Source organism: Triticum dicoccoides, chromosome 7B (assembly GCF_002162155.2).
Source record: "Triticum dicoccoides isolate Atlit2015 ecotype Zavitan chromosome 7B, WEW_v2.0, whole genome shotgun sequence".
Classification (NCBI taxonomy): domain Eukaryota; kingdom Viridiplantae; phylum Streptophyta; class Magnoliopsida; order Poales; family Poaceae; genus Triticum; species Triticum dicoccoides.
Window position 1 is genome coordinate 698,828,494 of NC_041393.1, and position 22,138 is coordinate 698,850,631.

The 22,138-nt window shown below is 44.6% G+C and overlaps 2 protein-coding genes across 2 annotated transcripts; both read right to left on the reverse strand.

Annotated features, from left to right (window-relative positions):
• Nucleotides 1–14,520: 14,520 nt before the first annotated feature.
• Nucleotides 14,521–15,307, reverse strand: LOC119342044. Its single transcript, XM_037613882.1, has one exon. The coding sequence runs from the start codon at nt 15,116–15,118 to the stop codon at nt 14,747–14,749; it is 372 nt and encodes a 123-aa protein (XP_037469779.1). The 5' UTR covers nt 15,119–15,307; the 3' UTR covers nt 14,521–14,746.
• Nucleotides 15,308–15,656: 349 nt separating this feature from the next.
• On the reverse strand, nt 15,657–20,177 carry LOC119337667 (magnesium transporter MRS2-B-like). Its single transcript, XM_037609828.1, has 5 exons — nt 19,496–20,177; nt 16,942–17,070; nt 16,500–16,841; nt 16,352–16,399; nt 15,657–16,148 (listed from the first exon to the last, which is right to left on the reverse strand). Exons 1-5 carry the CDS (start codon nt 20,084–20,086, stop codon nt 15,918–15,920), a joined length of 1,341 nt encoding a protein of 446 aa, XP_037465725.1. The 5' UTR covers nt 20,087–20,177; the 3' UTR covers nt 15,657–15,917.
• Between the last annotated feature and the right edge of the window lie 1,961 nt (nt 20,178–22,138).

Here is a 22,138-nt window from a genome sequence, read left to right on the forward strand (position 1 = left end):
TTTGGGCATTCAGATCTATAGAGATAGATCAAGATGCCTAATTGGACTTTCACAAAGTACATACCTTGATAAAGTTTTGAAGTTTAAAATGGATCAAGCAAAGAAAGGGTTCTTGCCTGTATTACAAGGTGTGAAGTTGAGTCAAACTCAATGCCCGTCCACTGCAGAAGATAGAGAGAAAATGAAAGATGTTCCCTATGCTTCAACCATAGGCTCTATCATGTATGCAATGTTGTGTACTAGGCCTGATGTGTGCCTTGCTATTAGCTTAGCAAGGAGGTACCAAAGTAATCCAGGAGTGGATCACTGGACAGCGGTCAAGAACATCGTGAAGTACCTGAAAAGGACTAAGGATATGCTTCTCATTTATGGAGGTGACAAAAAGCTCATCGTAAATGGTTACGTCGATGCAAGATTTGACACTGATCCGGATGACTCTAAGTCACAAACCGGATATGTATTTTTATTGAACGGTGGAGCTGTAAGTTGGTGCAGTTCTAAGAAAAGCGTCGTGGCGGGATCTACATGTGAAGCGGAGTACATAGCTGCTTCGGAAGAAGCAAATGCAGGAGTCTAGATGAAGGAGTTCATATCCGATCTAGGTGTCATACCTAGTGCATCGGGTCCAACGTAAAACTTTTGTAACAATACTGGAGCCATTGCCTTGGCGAAGGGATCCAGATTTCACAAGAGAACCAAGCACATCAAGAAACGCTTCAATTCCATCTGTCATCAAGTGTCGGAAGGGGACATAGAGATTTGCAAGATACATACGGATCTGAATGTTGCAGACCCGTTGACTAAGCCTCTCTCACGAGCAAAATATGATCAGCACCAAGACTCCATGGGTGTTACAATCATCACAATGTAATCTAGATTATTGACTCTAGTGCAAGTGGGAGACTGAAGGAAATATTCCCTAGAGGCAATAATAAAGTTGTTATTTATATTTCCTTATATCATGATAAATGTTTATTATTCATGCTAGAATTGTATTAACCGGAAACTTAGTACATGTGTGAATACATAGACAAATAGAGTGTCACTAGTATGCCTCTACTTGACTAGCTCGTTAATCAAAGATGGTTGAGTTTCCTAGCCATAGAGATGAGTTGTCATTTGATGAACGGGATCACATCATTAGAGAATGATGTGATTAACTTGACCCATTCCAACGTATGTTGTTATGCGGTTTGACCGATAAAGATCTTCGTAGAATATGTGGGAGCCAATATGAGCATCCAGGTTCCGCTATTGTTTATTGGCCGGAGACATGTCTCGGTCATGTCTACATAGTTCTCGAACCCTTAGGGTCCGCACGCTTAACGTTCGGTGACGATCGTATTATGAGTTTATGTGTTTTGATGTACCGAAGGTAGTTCAGAGCCCCAGATATGATCACGGACATGGCGAGGAGTCTCTAAATAGTCGAGACATAAAGATCGATATATTGGATGACTATGTTTGGACTTCGAAAGGGTTCCGAGTGAGTTTGGACAAATACCGGAGTACCAGGGGGTTACCGGAACCCCGGCGAGTGTAGTGGGCCTCATGGGCCTTGGTGGAGAGAGGAAGGGGCGGCCAGGGCAAGCCGTGCGCCCCCTCCCCCTCTAGTCCGAATTGGACAAGGAAGGGGGGCGCCCCCCTTTTTCCTTCCCCCTCTCTCCTCCTTCCTTCCCTTCTACTCCTACTCTTGGAAGGGATGGAATCCTACTCCCGGTGGGAGTAGGACTCCCCTTGGGGTGCGCCTAGGAGGCCGGCCTCCTCCCCCTCCTCCACTCCTTTATATACGGGGGAGGGGGCACCCCATAGACACTCAAGTTGATCATTGATCTCTCTTAGCCGTGTGCGATGCCCCACTACACCATAATCCACCTCGGTTATATTGTTGCAGTGCTTAGGCAAAGCCCTGCGTAGGTAGCATGGACAACACTCTTCCCTCTCGTTGATATGCATCACCATGATCTTGCGTGTGCGTAGGAATTTTTTGAAATTACTACGTTCCCCAACAGGCTTCGGCCCAAAAGTTGTACGGAGACTTGAACTCTGCCATCATGGTCCTTGTCGCGTCCATCAACGTCCGGTTCTTCCTCTCCGCTACACCATTTTGTTGAGGGGTGCACTACTAGGGAAAATCCTAGTAGTAGCACGGGTTTTGAGGCTAGCAGCAGCGCGGGAGGCGCGCTACTAATAAGGCGCTACAGCTAACTCTTAGTAGTAGCGCGGTCAGCACCCACGCTACTACTGTTGACGATATCAGCAGCGCTTTTCTGGAACGCGCTACTATTAGTTTGTTGTAGCGATTTCCTAGTCCCTCGCTACTACTATATCTTTCATCATTTTCCCCCGCTTCCTACCCCTTTGGGTTTCAATAAACTGCAATTTTCAGATACTAGGTACTACTAGATATCAAATTCATAAACCGTTATAAGTACTAGGTAGTACTCCCTCTGTTCCAAATTACTCATCGTGGTTTTAGTTCAAACCACGACGAGTAATTTGGAACGAAGGGAGTACTAGATAACAATTTCATGTATAGTCAACATGCATCCTCAAGCAGTACAAGGTCATATCAACGACGATCATCATATGTAGTTCTAGATGATATCGACGACGATCATCATATGTAGTTTTGGATGATATCGATGACGATCATCATATGTAGTTCTAGATGATATAGCCACACACATATATGTAGTTCTAGATGATATCAAAGACGATCATCATCCTCAAGCCTGGGCGGTGGGTGTTCCTGATAGTAATTAGGATCGCTTGTCCAACACGAAGATTTTTGCCATCAAGTAATCTCTTCCACCCAACCGAGTTAAGTCTGTGCGACCGTCCGTGTCCACGCGGTAAGTACAGATTGTGACAGAGCCCCTTGCGGTAAGGCGTAGTCCAGCTGAGCCTTCTTCATCAGGCTCGATACCATAACTCATAGATTGGCTCTTTGCCAATTTCTGAATAAGAAAACATATCAATTAATAAATAGCCTTGCACATACTCTTGCAAATAGGTATACATGGATTATCTAGACTATTAATAGTTCCTTAGATTCTACACTCTAATAAGCATGTGATCGAACTCTACACTAAAGCATGGCATCGACTAGATTCCACACAACATATCATTGGACTCTACACTAAGCATATCTTCGGATAATTTTCATTTGTAAGTATAACATACCATATCATGTCGATCGACCATAGTACTTATCAGGCGGGTCACGAATGGCACCCCGACAAAGTTAGCACGTGGCGGAATTATGTCCCATAGGTTGCACACCTCCTCCTCGCTCAGTCTCATTCTTTGAGCTATGATGGCTTCATGAAGTGGGTCCTCATCATCTTCATCGAGTGGGTCCTAATTATCTTCATCATCTTCATCGAGTGGGTCCTCGTCATCTTCATCATCTTCCACTAGGTTGATATAAATGACAGCCAGCTTGGGTCTTTCTACTCTAAAGGAGAAGCTGATCAACTCAACACCAGTAAGACGCATGCGGGCGAGGGAATAGGCCCATCCATCTCCTCCAATCCGTGACATATTGCGTCCTTTCTCGACCTCCATAGTGTACGGCTCCCCAGGAGCCTCAAATGTCACAGTGTCTCCTGTCAGCTTGTTGAATTTCAACCTCACATTGCATGGGACGATCTGTGTAAAATAAGCAAAATGACACAATGCAGTAATGCCAACACTAAAAATAAAATAGTTGTTACATTTCATATAATTTCTTACCGCCGCATAACGAAAACTCGGCTGGAAGTAGATGCCGAACAGCTTGCCAGTTGCAAGGCTGCTACGCACCTTGACTTGCACAGTCGACATGGTGGTGGTGGTGGTGGCGCCATTTTCCTAAAGCAATATGAGCAAAGGATTAACGATCCACTTTACAGGAAAGAAAAACAGTAGCATGTGATATTTTTGGTTCTTCTTCAGTTATATTTTCATAGTGGAACCCGATCCCAAAAAGTAAATGACAAGCTCTCAATTTGATGAAGAGATTCTTCTGCGAGAAGCAATTTGATGGACAATTATAATCCTAAGATCTAGTAACATACAAGATGACAAGGTATCACCTACGAAAGCATTTCAGTGGCACCTATTGCCGAAAAAACTATTTGGCCCCTACCAAAGGTATAATCCTAAGATCTGTAACAAGTTATCTACCAAATCAAGGTACCACCTACCAAGACACATTTCATCTAATTTGGCCCCTATTGCCTAAGATAATTGATTAAAAAACAAGTGGCTAATTTAATTGGGATTAACTTAGCACTTGCAAACTAAATACTTGTATCAAAACCAATATCTAGCAGATCACAGTACCACCTACCAAATCATTTCAACTAAATTGGCACCTACATTTTGCAAAAAATAACTTATTACAGAAAAACAAAAGCATCTAGTTATCCATATGAAATTTGTAAGCCCTCACTGCATCTAGGTAGGGCAGCCCTCGGGGGTGCTGTCGAGGAGGGGGGATGGCATGGTGACCTTGGTCGGTGGTGCTGACGAGGGGAAGGTCGGTGACTTTCCTACGAGAGGGGGCGATGACAGCGGTCCGCGATGGGATCGAGGGCGGTCTGCCAAAGGCGCCCGGCCAGAGCTCGCGGGCAGCGACAGAGTGGGCGGCGAGAGGGTGGAGGAGCAGCGGAGGTGCGGCAAGAGGGGGGAGGAGCATTACCTGCGGCGGCTATGGCGGAGGAGAAACCCTAACCGTAGCTGCCGGCGTCTCGGGCGGAGGGGGACGATTGAGAGATGAGCGTGCGAGCCGGCCGGGCCGTGTGTTTTGTTTTGCTTTAGCAGTAGCGCGGGTATAGGGAGCGCGCTACTGCTAAGACCAATATCAGTAGCGCTTTGTTCAGAAAAAACACTACTGCTAAGTCTAAGCATGTAAAACCATCAAAAATATACATTGGTCATCATTGATCTTTTTGTGTAGAATCTAAATAGTCAACATGAATCCTCACCGTACCTGTATAGGTACATGCGAGGATTCATATTGCAGCCACAAATCCTACACATATAGTTCAATGAAGACCAAGTGCTCGAGATAGTTTGAGAAGTAACATATTTAAGGTGGTAAACACCTTGTTAGCTTAGCAGTATGGGACTAAACATAATTAGTTGCAAGTGGTGATACTTAGCAGCAGCGAGTTTTGAAGAAAAACGTTGCTACTAAGTACTTTAGCAGTAGCGCGTCCAGAAAAACGGCGCTACTACTATATCTAGCCCGGTGGCAACACCGTGGCAATTATTATAGTAGTAGCGCTTGTTTCACCTAGAGCGCTACTGCTACTTCGCTATTAGTAGCACGGTTTCCTGTATCGTTTGTTTTTAAACCACGCTGCTGGTAAGATTCTGTGTATAAGGTTTTCCCAAGTAGTGGTGTAAGGTGCGGAATATTGATGCTTGATCCCCTCATCACTAAGGAACTCATCCAAGGTGTAGTTCTTGAACTCAGTGCCGTTGTCACTTCTTATTGTCAAGATCTTTGCATTGTGTTGACGTTGAGCTTCATTTGCAAAGTCGATGACGGTTTGTTGAGTCTCACTCTTCCTCTTGAAGAAATATACCCAAGTGTATCTTGAATAATCATCCACACTCACCAAGCAATACTTTCTACCGCCAAGACTATCAAAGGATGGAGGTCCAAAGAGATCCAAGTGAAGGAGCTCCAAGGGCCTCTTCGAGTAGATGATAGTCGTGGGAGGGTGAGCCTTCTCATGTAGCTTTCCTTCGATACAAGCACTGCAAGCACGATCTTTGGCAAAACTAACATTTGTTAGTCCATGGACATGGACCCCTTGAGAAGACTTTTCAAAGATCTCACATTGACATGGGCTAAACGGCGATGCCAAAGCCATCCCACGTCAACTTTAGCCATTAGGCATGTCGCGGTCTTAGTGGGTCGCTCCGAGAAGTTAATCACATAAAGATCATTCTCGACATGCCCAACAAAGGCTACTTTAAGAGTCTTGCTCCACAAAGAGGGTCACGGTATCAATATCAAAGAAAGTGGTAAAGCCCATGAGTGCAAGTTGACAAACGAAAAGTAAGTTGTATGCAAGGGACTCAACAAGCATGACTTTCTCGATCATGAGATCATGAGAAATGATAACCTTGCCAAGCCCCAATAACTTAGAAGATGAAGCATCACCCCATTCAACATTGGTGGGCATAGATGAAACTTTATGAACGTCCATCACCAAGTCCTTGCTTCCGGTCAAATGATTTGTGGCTCCACTATCGAGCAACCATGATTCCCCACCAGAATCAAACACCTACAAGAGATCAATGCTTGGTTTTATGTACCCATTTTGTAATGGGTCCTTTGATGTTAGCAACAAGGGTCTTAGGAACCCAAATAGACCATTCAATGTACTCATAAGAAGAACCAACAAAGTTGGCATAAACATGCCCATCACTAGCACGGCATAACACATAAGAAGGGTTAAAATCGCCGATTTTGTTGGAAGGATTTGCATTGCCCTTCTTGACACCGCCACCCTTCGTGTTGTTCTTCTTCTCCTTAGAAGTACCCTCTCCCTCCTTCACAAAGGTTTGCTTGAGAGGAGGAGGTTGTGTGGTCTTGTCATTCTTCTGCTTCTTCTTGGACTTGGGAGCAAACCCAAGCCCCTCTTTGGCCACAACTTACTTTTGATTGCTCAAAAGGCCGTTGAGGTTCTTCTCTCCTTGTATGCATGACACAAGGCCTTTCTCAAGTTGCTCCTTCAACTTGGCATTCTCCTACACAAGATGCACATGCTTACAACATGGGTTAGTAGCATTTGCATTATCAATTAAAACCATATGAGGAAACGTGGCTTTCTCCTTGGTTAGCTTCACTTGGAGTTGATCATGAGACTCTTTGAGGCTTGCATGAGCACTTTTCAAGGCCTTGTGAGCCTTGTCAAGTATGTCAAACTCCTCCTTGAGTCTAGGATGCTCAACCCCAAGTTTAGCCTTCTCGGAATTGAGCACATGAGATATAACAAGAGCATGATCAAGAACTTTCTTTAATTTAGCATGATCATCGTTGTGTGACTCCTCAAGAGCCAAACGATGACCACACTCTTCCTCAAGCGCATTAGAGAGATCCGATATATCATCGGCATAGTCATGACTATGCTCTTCCATCTTAGAGATGGTTTCTTCGTGAGCCTCGATCATGTCATTGGCTTCACCAAGTTGTTCCAAGGGAGCAATGAAGTGCTTCTTGGATTTACCCTTGAGCCTACTCATAAAAGACTCAAATTAATTTTCTTCCTCCTTCGACCCCTCACTTTCATCAATGCAATCCCTCAAAGAAGGATTAGTAGTGATGGTGGTTTTGATGTTGGGGGTTACCTTGTTGGTGGCTTTAGCCATGAGGCACTTGGCGGTGATGTTCTTGTTGGGTGAGTAGAGGAGGGACACCCATGGAGTTGTTACAATGGCAATGGAGGCCATGGCAATTGTCTCACCGTCTTCATCATCATCATCCTTATTATATCCTTCTTGTGCCACCAACCCCTTTGGAGGAGTCTTCTTGGTGAAGTTGTTCTTGTTGGGGAAGGACTTGGCCTTGTCTTTTCGGATAAGCTTGCCACCATTGTCTTCCCTCTTCTCGTACGGGCAATCCACAACAAAGTGATTCACATTGCCAAAATTATAGCACGTCCTCACACGTTGCTTGCCCTTGGTGCCACTTGAGTTGTTCTTGTTGAAGTTGGGCCTTGTGTTCTTCTTGTTGCCCCAAAATAGCCGTGAAGCAAGAGCCATGTGCTCATGATAGGCATATTTGGTGTCTTCAGGGCAACATTCCTCTTCTTCCTCTTCACTCTCTTCTTCCACACTAGTCTTGTCCTTCAAATCAAGGTTGGGCTTCTTTGATCGTTGAGAACGCAACACCGCATTGTCGGCGGTCTTGTCCAAGATCCTCATAGCAACAAACTCATCCAACACTTCACTTGAGGACAAGGCGTGAAAGTCCGGCCTTTGATGGATGACGGAGGACATGGCCTTGTGGTAGGGCATCATGGCCTTGAGAAACTTGCGCTTGATCCAATTGTCATCTGTATCCTTGATCCCATGATCTCGGAGTGAGACCTCAAGAGTGGTTAATCTTCGGTAAAGCTCACGAGGTTCTTCATCTTCATTCATAGCAAACTCATCAGCTTCATCTTGTACCACTTCAAAGTTGGAGCGTTGAATGCTTGTGCTTCCCTTGTAACGAGAAACAACATGTTGCCATGCCTCCTTGGCCACAGTGAAAGGTCGGAGGTGAGCAATATCTTCGAGAGGAATTGCTTCTTGGAGAATGAAAAGAGTGGACTCGTTGAATTGATGGTCCGCGGCTTCTCTAGGAGTGAAGTTGCTTGGGTCATGTGGGTAGAAACCTTGCTCAATAATTCTCCAAAGATTAGTAGAACTATGATTTAAATGATGTTTAAAGTGATACACCCAAGAAGCAAAATCCTCATTTTTCACAAGCTTAGGAGGAGGACCAACGTGATTCATATGAGTGGAGGGAACCAGTCCTCCATAAGTAAGTGGAGGTTCAACATGGGCAAAGATGCCACTCCCACTTCTACCACTAGGCATAGGAGCATTCTCACTACTAGCTTCCCCCTTTTTGGAGTTAGCATCTGTCACCTTGTTAGCGGGATCAACCACTTTCAATGGTTCGGTGGATAATTTAAGCCCATCAAGAAACTCCTTAAACATGCCTTTAACCTTGGCCGTCATGGAGGTTTTCAATGTGTCCATAGCCACATTGAACTCCTCGCGAGAGACCGAGGATCTCACATCGGTCGCGGACAAAGTGGGATTCGCACCGGGTGCCCCTCCACCTCGTCCATGGTGTCAACCATACTCTTCACACGGCAAAGTCCTTAATAAAGATACGAGGCTCTGATACCAATTGAAAGGATCGATATGGTTGACTAGAGGAGGGGGTGAGTAGGCAACTAACAATTTTTAGCTTTTCTTGACCAAATTAAACTTAGCATCAAAATAGGTTATCTAGATGTGCAGCTAGGTGAACAACCTATATGATGCAACAACAACAAGCACACAAGCAAGCTAAGGAAACAACACAATATAAGCTTGCACAAGTAAAGGTAAGAAGTAACCAATAGCAGAGCCGGTGAAGACGAGGATGTGTTACCGAAGTTCCTTCCCTTTAAGAGGAAGTACGTCTCCGTTGGAGCGGTGTGGAGGCACAATGCTCCCCAAGAAGCCACTAGGGCAACTGTATTCTCCTCACGCCCTCACACAATGTGAGATGACGTGATTCCACTATTGGTGCCCTTGAAGGCGGCGAACAAACCTTCACAAACAAGGTTGGAGCTATCTCCACAACTCAATTGGAGGCTCCCGACGAAACCAGGGAGCTTCACCACAATGAAATATGGCTCCGAGGTGACCTCAACCATCTAGGGTTCTCAAACACCCAAGAGTGACAAGATCCGCAAGGGATTAGTGGGGGAATCAAATTTCTCTTGGTGGAAGTGTAGATCCGGGTCTTCTCAACCAATCCCTAAAGAATCAACAAGTTCGATTGGCTAGAGAGAGAGAGATCGGGCGAAATGAGCTTTGGAGCAACAATGAAGCTTGGGGGAAAAGAGGTAGGTCAACTTGGGGAAGAAGACCTCCTTTTATAGTGGGGGAAACAATCCAACCGTTACCCCCACTTCAGCCCGCACAGAGCAGTACTACCGCTCGGTGGGGCGGTACTACCGCTGGTGCCAGCGGTACTACGCCACCCTGAGCGGTACTACCACAGTGACTGAGAGTAGAGGCCTCAGAGGGGGAACGAGAAGGAGAGAGAGGATTTGGGCGGCACTAGTAGCGGTGGTAGCCGTGGTACTACCGATGCTACTGCCGCTACTACTGCCGCACAACTCAACACGAGGAAAGCACCCTCGAATCGAAGCGGTAGCAGTGCCAACCAAGGACGGTACTGTCGCCGATGCACCCAAGCGGTATGCCGTTGTAGAGCAACGGTACTGCCGCTTGAGGTCCATGGGCGGTACTACCGCTCTGGCGGCGGTACTACCGCTAGCACCTCACAACCTTCACTTCGATGAAATCACAAAGTCCAAGGAGAGGAAATAAGCTGGGGGTGCAAAGATGACGTGTACGTGTTGATTCCACCCTAGCCTTTTCAATACGGACCCCCTCTTGATAATACGGTGTCTCCTACGACTCGAGTCCACCAAAACCTGAAACGAAAGAGACTACACCTTCTTCACTTAAAACTCTGAGGGGCAACGAATCGTCTTGTGCCTAGACATGAGATATCTGAAATGCTCAATGCACACGATTAGTCCGCAAAAGCATTGTCATCAATCATCAAAACCACATAGGGTGAAATATGCCCTTACACCTTTTTGTAAGGTTACTTGCAAACTGTCAAACTCTATTCTTCTTTTATTTAATGGATGAGGCAAATCTTTTGCCTCTGTTTGAAAAAAAAAGGTTCACTTAAACATCCCACTACGTCTGAAGGTGCTAGCTGATCTCCGGATGGTTCTCGTCCACTAGCCAGTTAGTGATCTCTGCTGAGATGAGACCATGAGATGGGGCAGGAACTTTGTATCGCTGGCATTCGTGCATTGACTAGTTTGACTTGCCCATTAAGGCGAGACAAGAAAAGGTAAGATAGTTTGATGAGAAGCAATTGAAAGGTTTGTGAGTGCAAGCGCTGGTGGTTTTTGGGTCCGATTTTCCTCATAAACTGGATCAACCTTCTTTCTATTGATCAATGAATTTGGTAGATTAACTATCAACATTAAAAAGAAAAGTAGACAACTGAAAATGGTCTACTTTGCACACTGTCTATCTTCAACGCTTTACAAAAGTGAACAAAGGAAGTGCTAGAAGAGGACAGATCACGGTACCTATGTCAACCGGAGGAAATCAGAACGTTGTTCCGTCGGCGACACTCATCTTTGCGGACACTCATGCCTGGCGAGGTGCGTCGACGCAGCCGGACGCGTCGAGAATCGTGCAACAAAGTGGGCCCCGCACGACCGGCCCTGACGATCCCGCGGTCCACGGCGACAAAACCCGCGCCCCCTTCCACGCAAAAAAAAAATATGCGCCCCCGAACTGCACCGCGGCACGGGCCGCACCTGCCGGCGTCCCAACAACCAACGGTCAGTATCATCTTTGAGGCGAGACGTTGCAAAATAAATAAAAGAAAGCAAAATTGAATCCCGCGCAGGATTCAAACCGCGACTGGTCGGCAGCGCAGTGCGCTAGCCACCCGGCCACGGCATCCCTCGCGACGTATAGCAGGCTAGAGCATTTTTATACTAGCCCGAGGACGTTGGGCCGGCGGTTGGCCCAGCGGGGCTGCACACTGGTTTACTGTTTTTTTAATCCTGAACATAATACATATATTTATCCTCAAAAAAATAATACATATATTTTTTGCGATTACATATTAGTATTATTAAGTGTCAAGCACCAGACTAGAACACAGGCATGGCCCAAATTTAATGTGTCTGCGCTGAGGACCACAACCATGCACAATTACTATGTATCCTAATTATATTATTCAAATACACAACTTTAAAAAAAAAATGCCCAACACACAGATTTTTATTTGAGTTACTCGCATATTGATTGTATTTTTTTAAATGCACTGTTACTTAAAAAGTTGACAACATGTATTAAAAATAAATGTGTAATCATAATAAATTTTAGAAATGCATTAAAACTGTTCAACTTTTATTAAAAAAATCGACCTCTCTGAATTGCAAGAATGATTTACATAATAAGTTTTTAACACATGCTGAACATTTCTTGAAATACAAATAATTCACCATGTATTAAGAATATGTTCACCATAATGCTCTTGAAACTCATCGTGTATTAAGAAAATGCTCACCATAAATTACAAAAAAAAATAACACGCATTAAGTAAACTTTTCTTCATATCTTAAGAAAATATTTCAACATATATTACAAAAATATTCAATTTGCATTCAAAATATGTTCAACGTTCATATTATAAGAAAAATGTTCACCGTTTCTAAAGAAAAGTTCATCGTGCATTAAAAATGTTCACTATAAATTAAGAAATTATGTAATCATAATATTCATGAAAATCATCGTGTATTAAGAAAATGTTCACCATAAATTACGAAATTTTCACCGCGCATTATGCAAATTTTCACCATATACTAAAACCCGTCATAAAAAATATTCAGTAAATATGTTAAAAATCCAGGAGAAAACCAACTAGTGAATGAAAAAGAAAGAAAGAAAAAGCAAGGAAGGAAAACCTAAAATAAGCCAAAACTAGAAACAAAAAAATAAAGCACAATGAGTAAGAAAAATGAAACATAAAGAAATCTGGGCAATGAATGAACCCCAACACGCGCGCCAGGTAAGTGCGAAACGAAAAAAAATGCAGGCCTCGGTGGGCCGGCCCAGCGTTCCTGAGCTAGTATAAAAAGAACCTCGCCTGCTATATGTCGCTAGCGATGCTTTGGCGGGGTTGCTAGCACGCGGCGCTGCGGAACAGCAGGTCGGCGGTTTGAATCCTGTGCGGGATTTAATTTTGGCTTGTTTATTTGTTCCTTCAAACCGACGCAAATTTTCAAACGAGTCCAAATTGGTGGTGGAAATTACGAACGAAAAAAAAAGCTCTTATAGGAGCTTTTTTCCCGAAATAATTGGGCATTTACGGGATTACGTACAAAGCAAGGGGTTTTCTGTAAAAAAAACATGCCATGTAGCACCCGACAGGCGGGCCCAATGGGTCAGTTTCCCTGTCAATACGTCTAAACAACTGTTTTAGCCTTTTTTGCATCCTCTCGCCCCAAAGTTGATACTGACACGTAAAAATTACCAATCTTGATACCAATCTGATTCCAATGTCCAAATTGTGGTACTTCTGTTTAATTTACTCCAACCAACGAGGACACCCGTCAAAATCCATCCTCGCCCAGGATTTGTGGCTGAGTTTGCAGTTGGAGATGCAGGAGCCGAGGCTGTGCCAGATCGTCTGCAGGATGATGCTCACCCAGCAGGGGGCCAACGACGTCAATGAGAAGATCGACGACGACTATCGCGTCAACATGTGAGCAGAGCAGATGCATCATGCATATGGTGTAAGAATTGTTCAGAGATCGGCCACAGAGCTCACTAATGGATTCGTCGTATCAAACGCTTGGTTGGTTGCAGGATTCTCGACAAGTTTGATTCGTCGTATCAAGCATGAACATCTTCTCTGCTTTGCTGCTGGGTGCAGCGTTAAGCATGAACACGACGGCGAGTGGAAGGGGAACGCGACGCGCGACGAGACCTGCGACCTGCATTCTCGGCGCCTCGTCCGAGACTCCGATTCTCCCCAAGAAGTAGAGGCCAACAAGGAGATCATCTTCTCCTACGACATCGATTTTGAAGTATATATATATGTGGTGTCAACGGTCAACACCATATGATTCAGTGTTTGTCTGCCTTGGCCGTTGTGTGGCTCTTGACAATGGATTGGTGCGGATGGACGCAGCTTCAGTGACTTCATGTCCCACCGTAACTTGGCCTCCTCTATCAGCCCTCCATTAAAGATCCAACCGACCGAATTGATTCATATTTCAAATGAATTTTTTAAAGTGTTCAGATAAATTTAAAAAAAAATCAATAAATTGCAAATGTTTTGTTTAGTATTCTGTGAAAATTTCAATCCATTTGGATGTATAGTTTGTGAATACACTTTTTTTATTTATTTGAGCTCACAAAGCTATTTAATCACAAACCATACAATCCAAATGGGTTGAAACTTTCCCAGAATACAAAACAAAATATTTATGATTTACTGGATTATTTTCAATTTTTACTGGATTATTTTCAATTTTTTCTGAACACTTCAAAATTTTCAGTATGGAAATAGGTCAATCTGGAGAGTCGGTTCTTTAATGGACGGCTGATAATGGGGTCTAAGTTATGGTGAGACTTGGCTTCGTAAGGTCACTGAAAGCCGCGTCCATGGCGGACATCCGTGTGGTTCAGTGTCTGTCTGTCTTGTGTGGCTCTTGACAATGGTATCCACTCCATCCATGGCGGATCCTGCGCGCAGGAAAGCGACATCAATGGGCGTCGTGCTGGGACACGTACCTTCATCCTCCCGATGACGGACGACCAGATCCACTGGGTCTCCATGGTGAACTCGCTCATGATCGTGCTCTTCCTGTCCGGCATGGTGGCCATGATCATGCTCCGGAAGCCATGATCATGACCTGCGCGGAGATCGCCGTGGTGCTCTGCTACTTCCAGCTCTGCGGCGAGGACTACCGGTGGTGGTGGAGGTCGTACTTACCTGACAACAGCCGGCTCCTCGGCGCTCTACCTCTAACTCTACGCCGCCTTCTACACCTGCCTCTACTTCACAAGGCTCATCTACTCCTCCCTCAAGATCGACTAGACAATTTGTTAACTAGCATGCCATGGCGTGGTTGGTTTTGAGATCAAAAGAGTAGCTCTGCTAATTCAGGCGTCATCTTAGGCGAACGGGTGAACTTCAGAGAATTAACCATGTTCAGCAACAGATAAAAGAAGACTATGTATGCTCAGTGAAATCTATGCATGTTCCACTGATAAAAGAGTACATAAACAACAGAACACACGCGATTTATACACCGTACACGGAAGGGGGTTGGATTTTATTACTATTACGCGGCAGCGGCTAGTACGCTAAGCTAGACGGCGTTCGCCTCCCTCAGAGGAGGGCGGCGACGATGGCGGCTTCTCAGGTGCGCTGAGCCAGGCGCTCGTTGTGCCTGTCGCGCTCGCGCTGCCTGTCGTCCTTGCCCATGAACATGAAGTAGCCGACGGTGCCGACGGCGAGGAGGCCGCCGACGGCCATCGTGGTGGGGCTGAAGCGGCGCATGGGGCTGGACGGGCTCGTCGCCGCCGACGACGCGCGCTTCAGCGGGTCGTCGGCCATGGAGGCCCACGCCTTCATCTCCGGCCACATGGTGGACGGACGATGCTCCTCCTCTTCTCGCTGCCAAGCTGCAAACTCCGGCCAAGCTTTCTTGTTTGCCACTGCTGAGATGAGCCCTCGGAGAAGGACGAGAGGGGCCTTAAGTGGGCATGTTAAGCGGCCACTGGAATGCATGGCAGGACGCGTGGCGCGGTGTCACTGCCACGTAGTGGGACGCAGCGCCAGCATACCCTCCAGCTGGTGACTCAGCGTCAGCATACCCTACATCTGGTAGTACTTCGTTTGTCTCGGGAATGAACTAGTAGAGCTTACATACCGACGAACGACCGTAGCACAAATTACATAAGCTACTACGAGTAGTAAAAACAGTTTTCTCATATGGAATTAGAAGAAAGCCCTATATACACCCAGCATACTCTGTTAAAATTACGGTAATGCTAAAAATCTGACACCTGATTTTTAAGCATGGCAAATGGAACATTTTTTACGGCAAATTTAATTGGGGTGAGGATGGCAATTTCAGTTGGCGAGCACGGCAATTTCCACACAAAATAAATGAACCAAGACGGATTTTCCATGCTTGCAAACTGGACTTGATTTCCTCGGCAAACACAAATTGCCATAGAAAAACATTTGATTTATTGCCATGATAAAAAATCTAAAGTCAGATTTGTAGTGGAGTCCTAAAACCATGTACATACAAGAATTTTATATCTATAACCACCCCAACAAATACCTGTTTTTATTAATAGGCAAAATATTTGGAAGGATGGATGGTTAAGACTTGAGAACTATTTCTATAATAACCCATTTACAGAAGAGTAAGGAAAAATTATATGTTTTCATTTGATTTTGTAGTAGGTACACGGCAAGCCCCTGAAAAAATGTTGATTTACATGGATTCAGGTCTTTTTGGTCAAGTACCTTAACAGAGAATAGAAGGTTGAGTCCGCATAATGACGGGAGCTTATATCTACAGGGGCATCAGTCTCTTGTACTTGAAGAACCAGACGAAGAAGCAGAAGATGAAAGCGCCAACCACTCCAGTAATGATCAGCACCCACTGGAACGCGTTCTGGATGTTGAAAACGTCGGTCTCGAAGTTCATCCCGAAAACACCCGCGACCACTCCGAAAATGGCGACGACAAATGTGGCGGTTGTTAGCAAAAGCTCGAACTGGATCAGCTGATTCCGCACGTTGTCCTGGGAACAGGAGAGTGAAGATCGATTAGTATAGAGACAGCAGGCAGCAGTATGTGAAATGCATAGATCCTACATGCATTCTCCTGGGAACAGGAAACTCAAGATAATTCAGTTAGTTCATATAGCAGGCATCGGTATGTGAAACGCATAGATCCTACGTGCTGGTAAATTGAATGAGAAGAGTACGAGATATGCTGATGTACCAGCTGAATGTTGATAAAATCTTCGGTGTCATCAATATACTCCTTCAGCTGAAAGAAGGAAAACAAAATCAGTCATAGACCCGTCGACTCGCAGTTATATAAGAAAACACAAGACATCTTGCAATTTTGAATAAAGGTGACTCCTTACCGAGGTCAGCTTGTTAAGAGTGCTGTCGATGACTACAAAATATGCTTCTAGTAACATTTCAAGCTCCTCAATATGTTCAGTCACTGTGTTATCTGAGCTCTTTACACTATCATGTCTACTTCTACACAAGCTGTAGGTTTTCTCCAATTTCCGTGATTCTGTTGGTGACGAGACTGGAGACACGGGAGCTGAAACTGAAGTCCCAGCAGCTGCTGCGTTGAAGGTCGCCAACGACTGATCACCAAACACAGATGATGATTCCATCCTCATCTTTTTCTCGGTGAGATACATCTCAGCCATATCTCCATCATCATCCATCAGTTGTTCTATTTCATCCCTGACCTATTGCAAGATACAACGGCAATTATATAGCAGGACTAACTTAGAAACATATTATCTGAAGAAAAAGAGAAGCAGGATTCCTATTAGAATGCAAACTTACCTTCTGGACTCTTCTGGTCAGAGCAACTAGTCTACTTTTTAGACGCCGAACACGTTCCAGATTTAGAGTACTAATTTTTGATGTTAGCTCATCCAGTAAGGGATATGCTTCAATTTCCAATTCTGCTGCCTGAGAAAGGCAGAAAATGCAGATTAAGACATGCTCCAGTTTGAACTGATATCAAGATCATCATGTTTTGGTGCAATGAATATTATTTCCAATGAACTTGATGAGGTAAGAGGGAGGCTGCCAACTTCAGAGATATAAATTATATTTCATAGCTGAATAGTAAACATAAATACTCCCTCCGCCCCAAAATAAGTGTCTTGTACTAAAGTTGAGACACTTATTTTGGGATGGAGGGCTAGCATATAAGTTAGCATGAGCTATCTGTGAACTGTGAAGTATCTCAAAGAGCATGAACTGTACAACTTGTAACCATGGTCACTTTCTGCAACAACAAAAGCTAGAGAATTAATGCAGACATTGGTACAGGATCATGTTCAGGTGATGGTTCTTGTATGAAGCCTTTACAAGATATTTTTTGTCAATAATTAAAGCTTTCAATGTCCTGGCTAGAAGCTTTTTGAATAAACTACGAACAAGCAATACTTGCATCCATCCATTCACTAATTATTGACTACTACTCCCTCCGTCCTGAATTAGTTGTCTTAGATTTGTCTAGATACGGATGTATCTAGACACGTTTTACTGTGTCAGGTACATCCGTATCTGACAAATTTAAGACAACTAATTTGGGACGGAGGTAATTATTTTCAAACCAAAAGCATAATTTCCATAATACATCCCAAACTACAGCGGAGCACAGCAGCACACAGGTAGTCTCTGCTTAGGATTGTTGTGCACTGTCGCTACACTGTGGAATCATGTAGTTGTGAAGAAAATTTACGAACTATAGTAAAAATCACTGTTATATTCCCAACAGATAGTTGTCAACTGATCTATATACTAGAAAAATACTACTCCCTCCGTTTCTAAATATAAGCCTTTTTAGAGATTTCAATACAGACTACATACGGATGTATATACACATACTTTAGAACGTAGATTCACTCATTTTGCTCGGTATGTAGTCCGCATTGGAATCTCTAAAAAGGCTTATATTTAGGAACGGAGGGAGTATATATTCAAAGTGCATTAAGAAAATCGCTATGTCAAGCCAAGCCTAAATCTACTCCAGTTCTCTTGCAGCTACGTAATATCAGCTTACCCTTTATCAAGATTAAATAATGAATTGCTTATTTTCCAACATAATAACACTATTGGCTGGCCTCGCAAAAGGGAAGTAAAATAGTAATGTTAGTGTTAAATATTTCTGCATAACCTAATTTCTCGGTTCAAACAGTTATATTTTCCCAATTCCATTACAGAAGGTGTCTCCAGTCCCATATAGTAGCCTCATAACAACTCCCAAATCGAAGTATGCAATTATAACTATAATCAAATGGCAAAAATCTGGCACAAGAATACCACTTCAGAGAGGGTTCAGGTATAAGCATATGAGATAGATGATCCAAATTCTGAACATATACTTCAGGTGACCTTAGATCAATTAAGCTGTTGGAGATTGATAATGTAGTGTCAAGGTTTTAACAGAGAAAGCATCATTGTACTGGTAATGAAGGGGGAAAGGTATCAAAGAGAACACCTACAGAAGGAAAGAATATGCACATAGGGAGGTGATGACTTCTTAAACAAGAAAACCGTCACCTCTAAACACCCAGAGTGACCACTGACCCTTTTTGCATTCAAAGATCTATGTTGGTATACATTTTCCTCTTGGACCTATATTTCTCAGACCAATGGTTAAATAAGCTTAGACTTTCATCCCCTTCCTAAAGCATAATGTACCACAGATGTTGAAATTTCAAAAGCAAAAAAGAAATGCTATGAAAAGAATCTCTAATTACAGATGTAGCAGACTGGCGCCAACTATTTATTAAATTCCTTAGTACACCTCCAAAGAGAGGCAGGAGAGAAAAACGTCAACAATCAGTGATAATTTTGATCCAACTAATACCAAGGAGCAAGCCTATAATCCATTGCTTGGTTAGGGGGCAAGGAAGTTGAGGAGGGAAGGGGAAAGGGAATTAAGGAGGCCAATTCTAACGTACCTCTCCCCTGGTCCCCTGTTAATTCAAGTGGGATAGAACATCCTCCCAAATCCCACCACCACACACCAACCAAAGGTTTGGGACTAATAACCAATTTCCTGAAGCATAATCCCCCAACAAACTCCCACCTGGAAACTCCCATTCCCTATTCCCCAAAGTAGCCAAACACGCTTTGTTTCCTGGGGATCGAAGGCACTGACCCCAAATTTAGTGTTTGCCCACCATGACATCCCTTAGTAGTATCTAGTATTAGACATTCGGATCAAACTAAACAAGAGTATTGCAGAAAATTTATACTAAAATAATTATGGGATCATCGTATACTATGAATAATAAGTAATCACGGCAGACGCATATACAGTGATTTTATTAGAGGGGTGGAACAAAGGAGGCTGTGGAGGGCGTGGTGGCGTGGGTACCTGGGCGTCGAGGAAGGAGCAGGCGGCCTCGAGGGCGAGCTCGAGGGCGCGGAACTCGAAGGGGAGCTCGTCGCCCTCGGCGCGCTCGAGGAGGCGGCGCTGCAGCTCGGCGGCGTACTGGAAGACGTAGCTGTCGAGGGAGTTGAGGAGGAGCACCTCGTCGGCGGTGATGACGCAGCGGATCTGCTCGAGGTTGACGACGATGGCGCGCTCGCGGCCGAGGACGGTGGAGGGGTAGACGAAGAGCGGGTCGAGGAGGCGGAGGTCGCGGGCGGGGAGCTCGCAGCGGCGCATCATGGTGGCCTTGTCGACCTCGAGCGTCTGCACGGAGGCCGTGGCGGCCTCGACGCGGATCCAGCTGCGCGTGCCGCCGCCGCGCTTCTTGAGGTTGGGCACGTCGAGGCCGCCCGGGAAGCGGCGGCCCCCGGCGAAGGAGGAGGCCGCGCCCCCGCCCCCGCCCCCGGGGGTGGGGGTGGCGGTCCCGGAGTGGGGCACGGAGGGGAGCGCGGGGGACGAGGCCGACGCGGCGTAAGACGGGTACGCGTAGGGCTGGTGGTGGTGGAGGAGCGGCTGCTTGACGGCGTCCGCCATGGCCGGCGCGGCGGTCCGCGCCGCCGCCGAGGGGTGTGATTGGTTCGGGACGGGATGGGCTCCTCCCTCCCGGCTGTGGGGTCTTTTCGCGGATGGGCCCCTGGGGAATCCGGGATTTGGAGGTCGGTTCGTGCGGTGTGTTGCGGTGCGCCACGCGCTGGCAGTTGGGTTGTGTGGAGTTGAATGCGCTCGCGTGCTGCTGGATCCTCTTCGTCAGAGAATCTATTATTGTTTTTTGAGAGATTTGTTTTTGTTTGGGAGAGAATTGAGGGAATCCTAACCACACACATAAGCAAAGTTTCTTCGAATTTTTCTTTAATAATTAGCATCTTATGACTTTATTCAAACTCGATAAAAATTCAGTTGCAATGCTTTGGATCATACTAGATCCGAAAAACTACAGAGCAACTTGTATAACTAAAACTACAGTACAATTAAATAATGTTCTTACTGATTCTCAAAAAAAAAATGTTCTTACTTTTTTTTTGGGAACTCGACCCGTTATCAACCTCTTGTGTAAAATTAACAGTGAGCTACACCTTTCCAGAGTTACGCTTTTCTTGTTTATCATTTCACAATTTTATACTCTCTTTGCTAGAATGAGTATGAATGTACTAGAATAGTTTTTTTCTTCTAAAATTCGGTATAAATATGTAAATTAAATATATTTCTTGATTGAAAATAAGAGCATATGATTGTTTTAAGGAAATTGTGCTTTTCTAATTGTTTCTAGTGTGGTCTTCCTAAAAAATTCCTTTTACTCACTCTTGTACTAAATCAGCGACAATTAATATGGTTCGGAGTGGGTACAATCCCTGCGAAAAAAACCTAGTCGCATTTTTCTATAAATAACAGTGAAAGAAAAGAGGTATGTAGCACATTGCATAATATGTGTACGCCCAAAATGATGTCTATTGACAACTAAAAAAAGATGTCTATTGTTCTTTATGTTGAATGACATGTGGTGTCTTATTTTTGGGCGACGGCAGTCATGCATTTTTTTTATTTCACTTTTTCAGGGAGCGATGAATATTTGTTTTACCATGACATCAACGGTTAGCAACCGGTCGTCGCGATACTTTCCCCCTTACAAGAGACCACAAAATCCTTCTTGTTCTCTTAAAAGGTCATATAGAAGCAAAAGGAAATTTGAAATGGGGCCACCCAAATTGCCTTGATTTGACAATAATGGGGCAAAGTGTCACGGTTTGCTGAGAAAGTTGACGCGTAACAGTCAGCACATTTATCTAGTTACCATTCACGGCTCGCTGTCAACCTTTTGAAGACTGTTGAGAGCTGCTCATGTCGGTTGCAGGTTACTTTAGCAGGGAAACATGGGGCGAAGAAAATGACAGGTTAGGTAGGGCAGAAGATGTCCGTGTTCAAAGTGGTTAAACAACAATCCTAGATTATTTAATACAGTACAGATTTAGGTAACACAACTTAAGTTTCAGCATACATTAGGCGCAAGAAACTTTTTATTATGAAAGTCAAGAGACGTGATGAATTCTTGAACCATTTCACCGGGAAAAAAATGGGAAAAAAATGCAAGCAGGATCAAGCAAAACAAATGGCTCGCATTTTTTTACAGTAAAAAACTGAACCATTTCACCGGCAAGTGTCATCAGTCGGTGCCATTATCACTGAAGAAAGCGAAGGGAGCGTTCCTTCCATCCATGGAAATCCAAGAAAAAGAGGCGTTTCTGAGCCACAATTTGGATTAATTCCTCTGATTTTTTTTATAATATGCACAATGGAAATAAAATGTTCCTACCGGATACAGTTTGGGACCGCCGCTTGTGTCGTTGATGGATGGAGTCTCTCTCCGTGCCTTGTCCTAAGTGGTCTGCGAGACGGCCAACACACATGTCTTTTGTTGCTTCTCGCAATCGCCACACGTCCTCTTCCTGCCACCCCGCTGCTCTTCCCCCTCTCCCGCTTTCTTGTGCCCTCCTGCGCCACCATGGAAAGAGAGTGAGCAGGTTGCGACGAGGACAGAATCCTTGTTGATGATGTTCATATGCAGGAGTAAATCATGTAGTTTTGATTGGT

What these genes read in the sequence shown, in the direction of transcription:
- LOC119342044 (XM_037613882.1), bottom strand. Translation starts at nt 15,118, where the DNA reads ATGCATTCCAGTGGCCGCTTAACATGCCCACTTAAGGCCCCTCTCGTC.
- LOC119337667 (XM_037609828.1), bottom strand. Translation starts at nt 20,086, where the DNA reads ATGGCGGACGCCGTCAAGCAGCCGCTCCTCCACCACCACCAGCCCTAC. An exon ending in GCTCCTTCCTCGACGCCCAG is followed by an intron (nt 17,071 to 19,495) that starts GTACCCACGCCA and finishes TGCCTTTCTCAG; the next exon opens with GCAGCAGAATTGGAAATTGA. An exon ending in ATTTTATCAACATTCAGCTG is followed by an intron (nt 16,149 to 16,351) that starts GTACATCAGCAT and finishes TCCTGTTCCCAG; the next exon opens with GACAACGTGCGGAATCAGCT.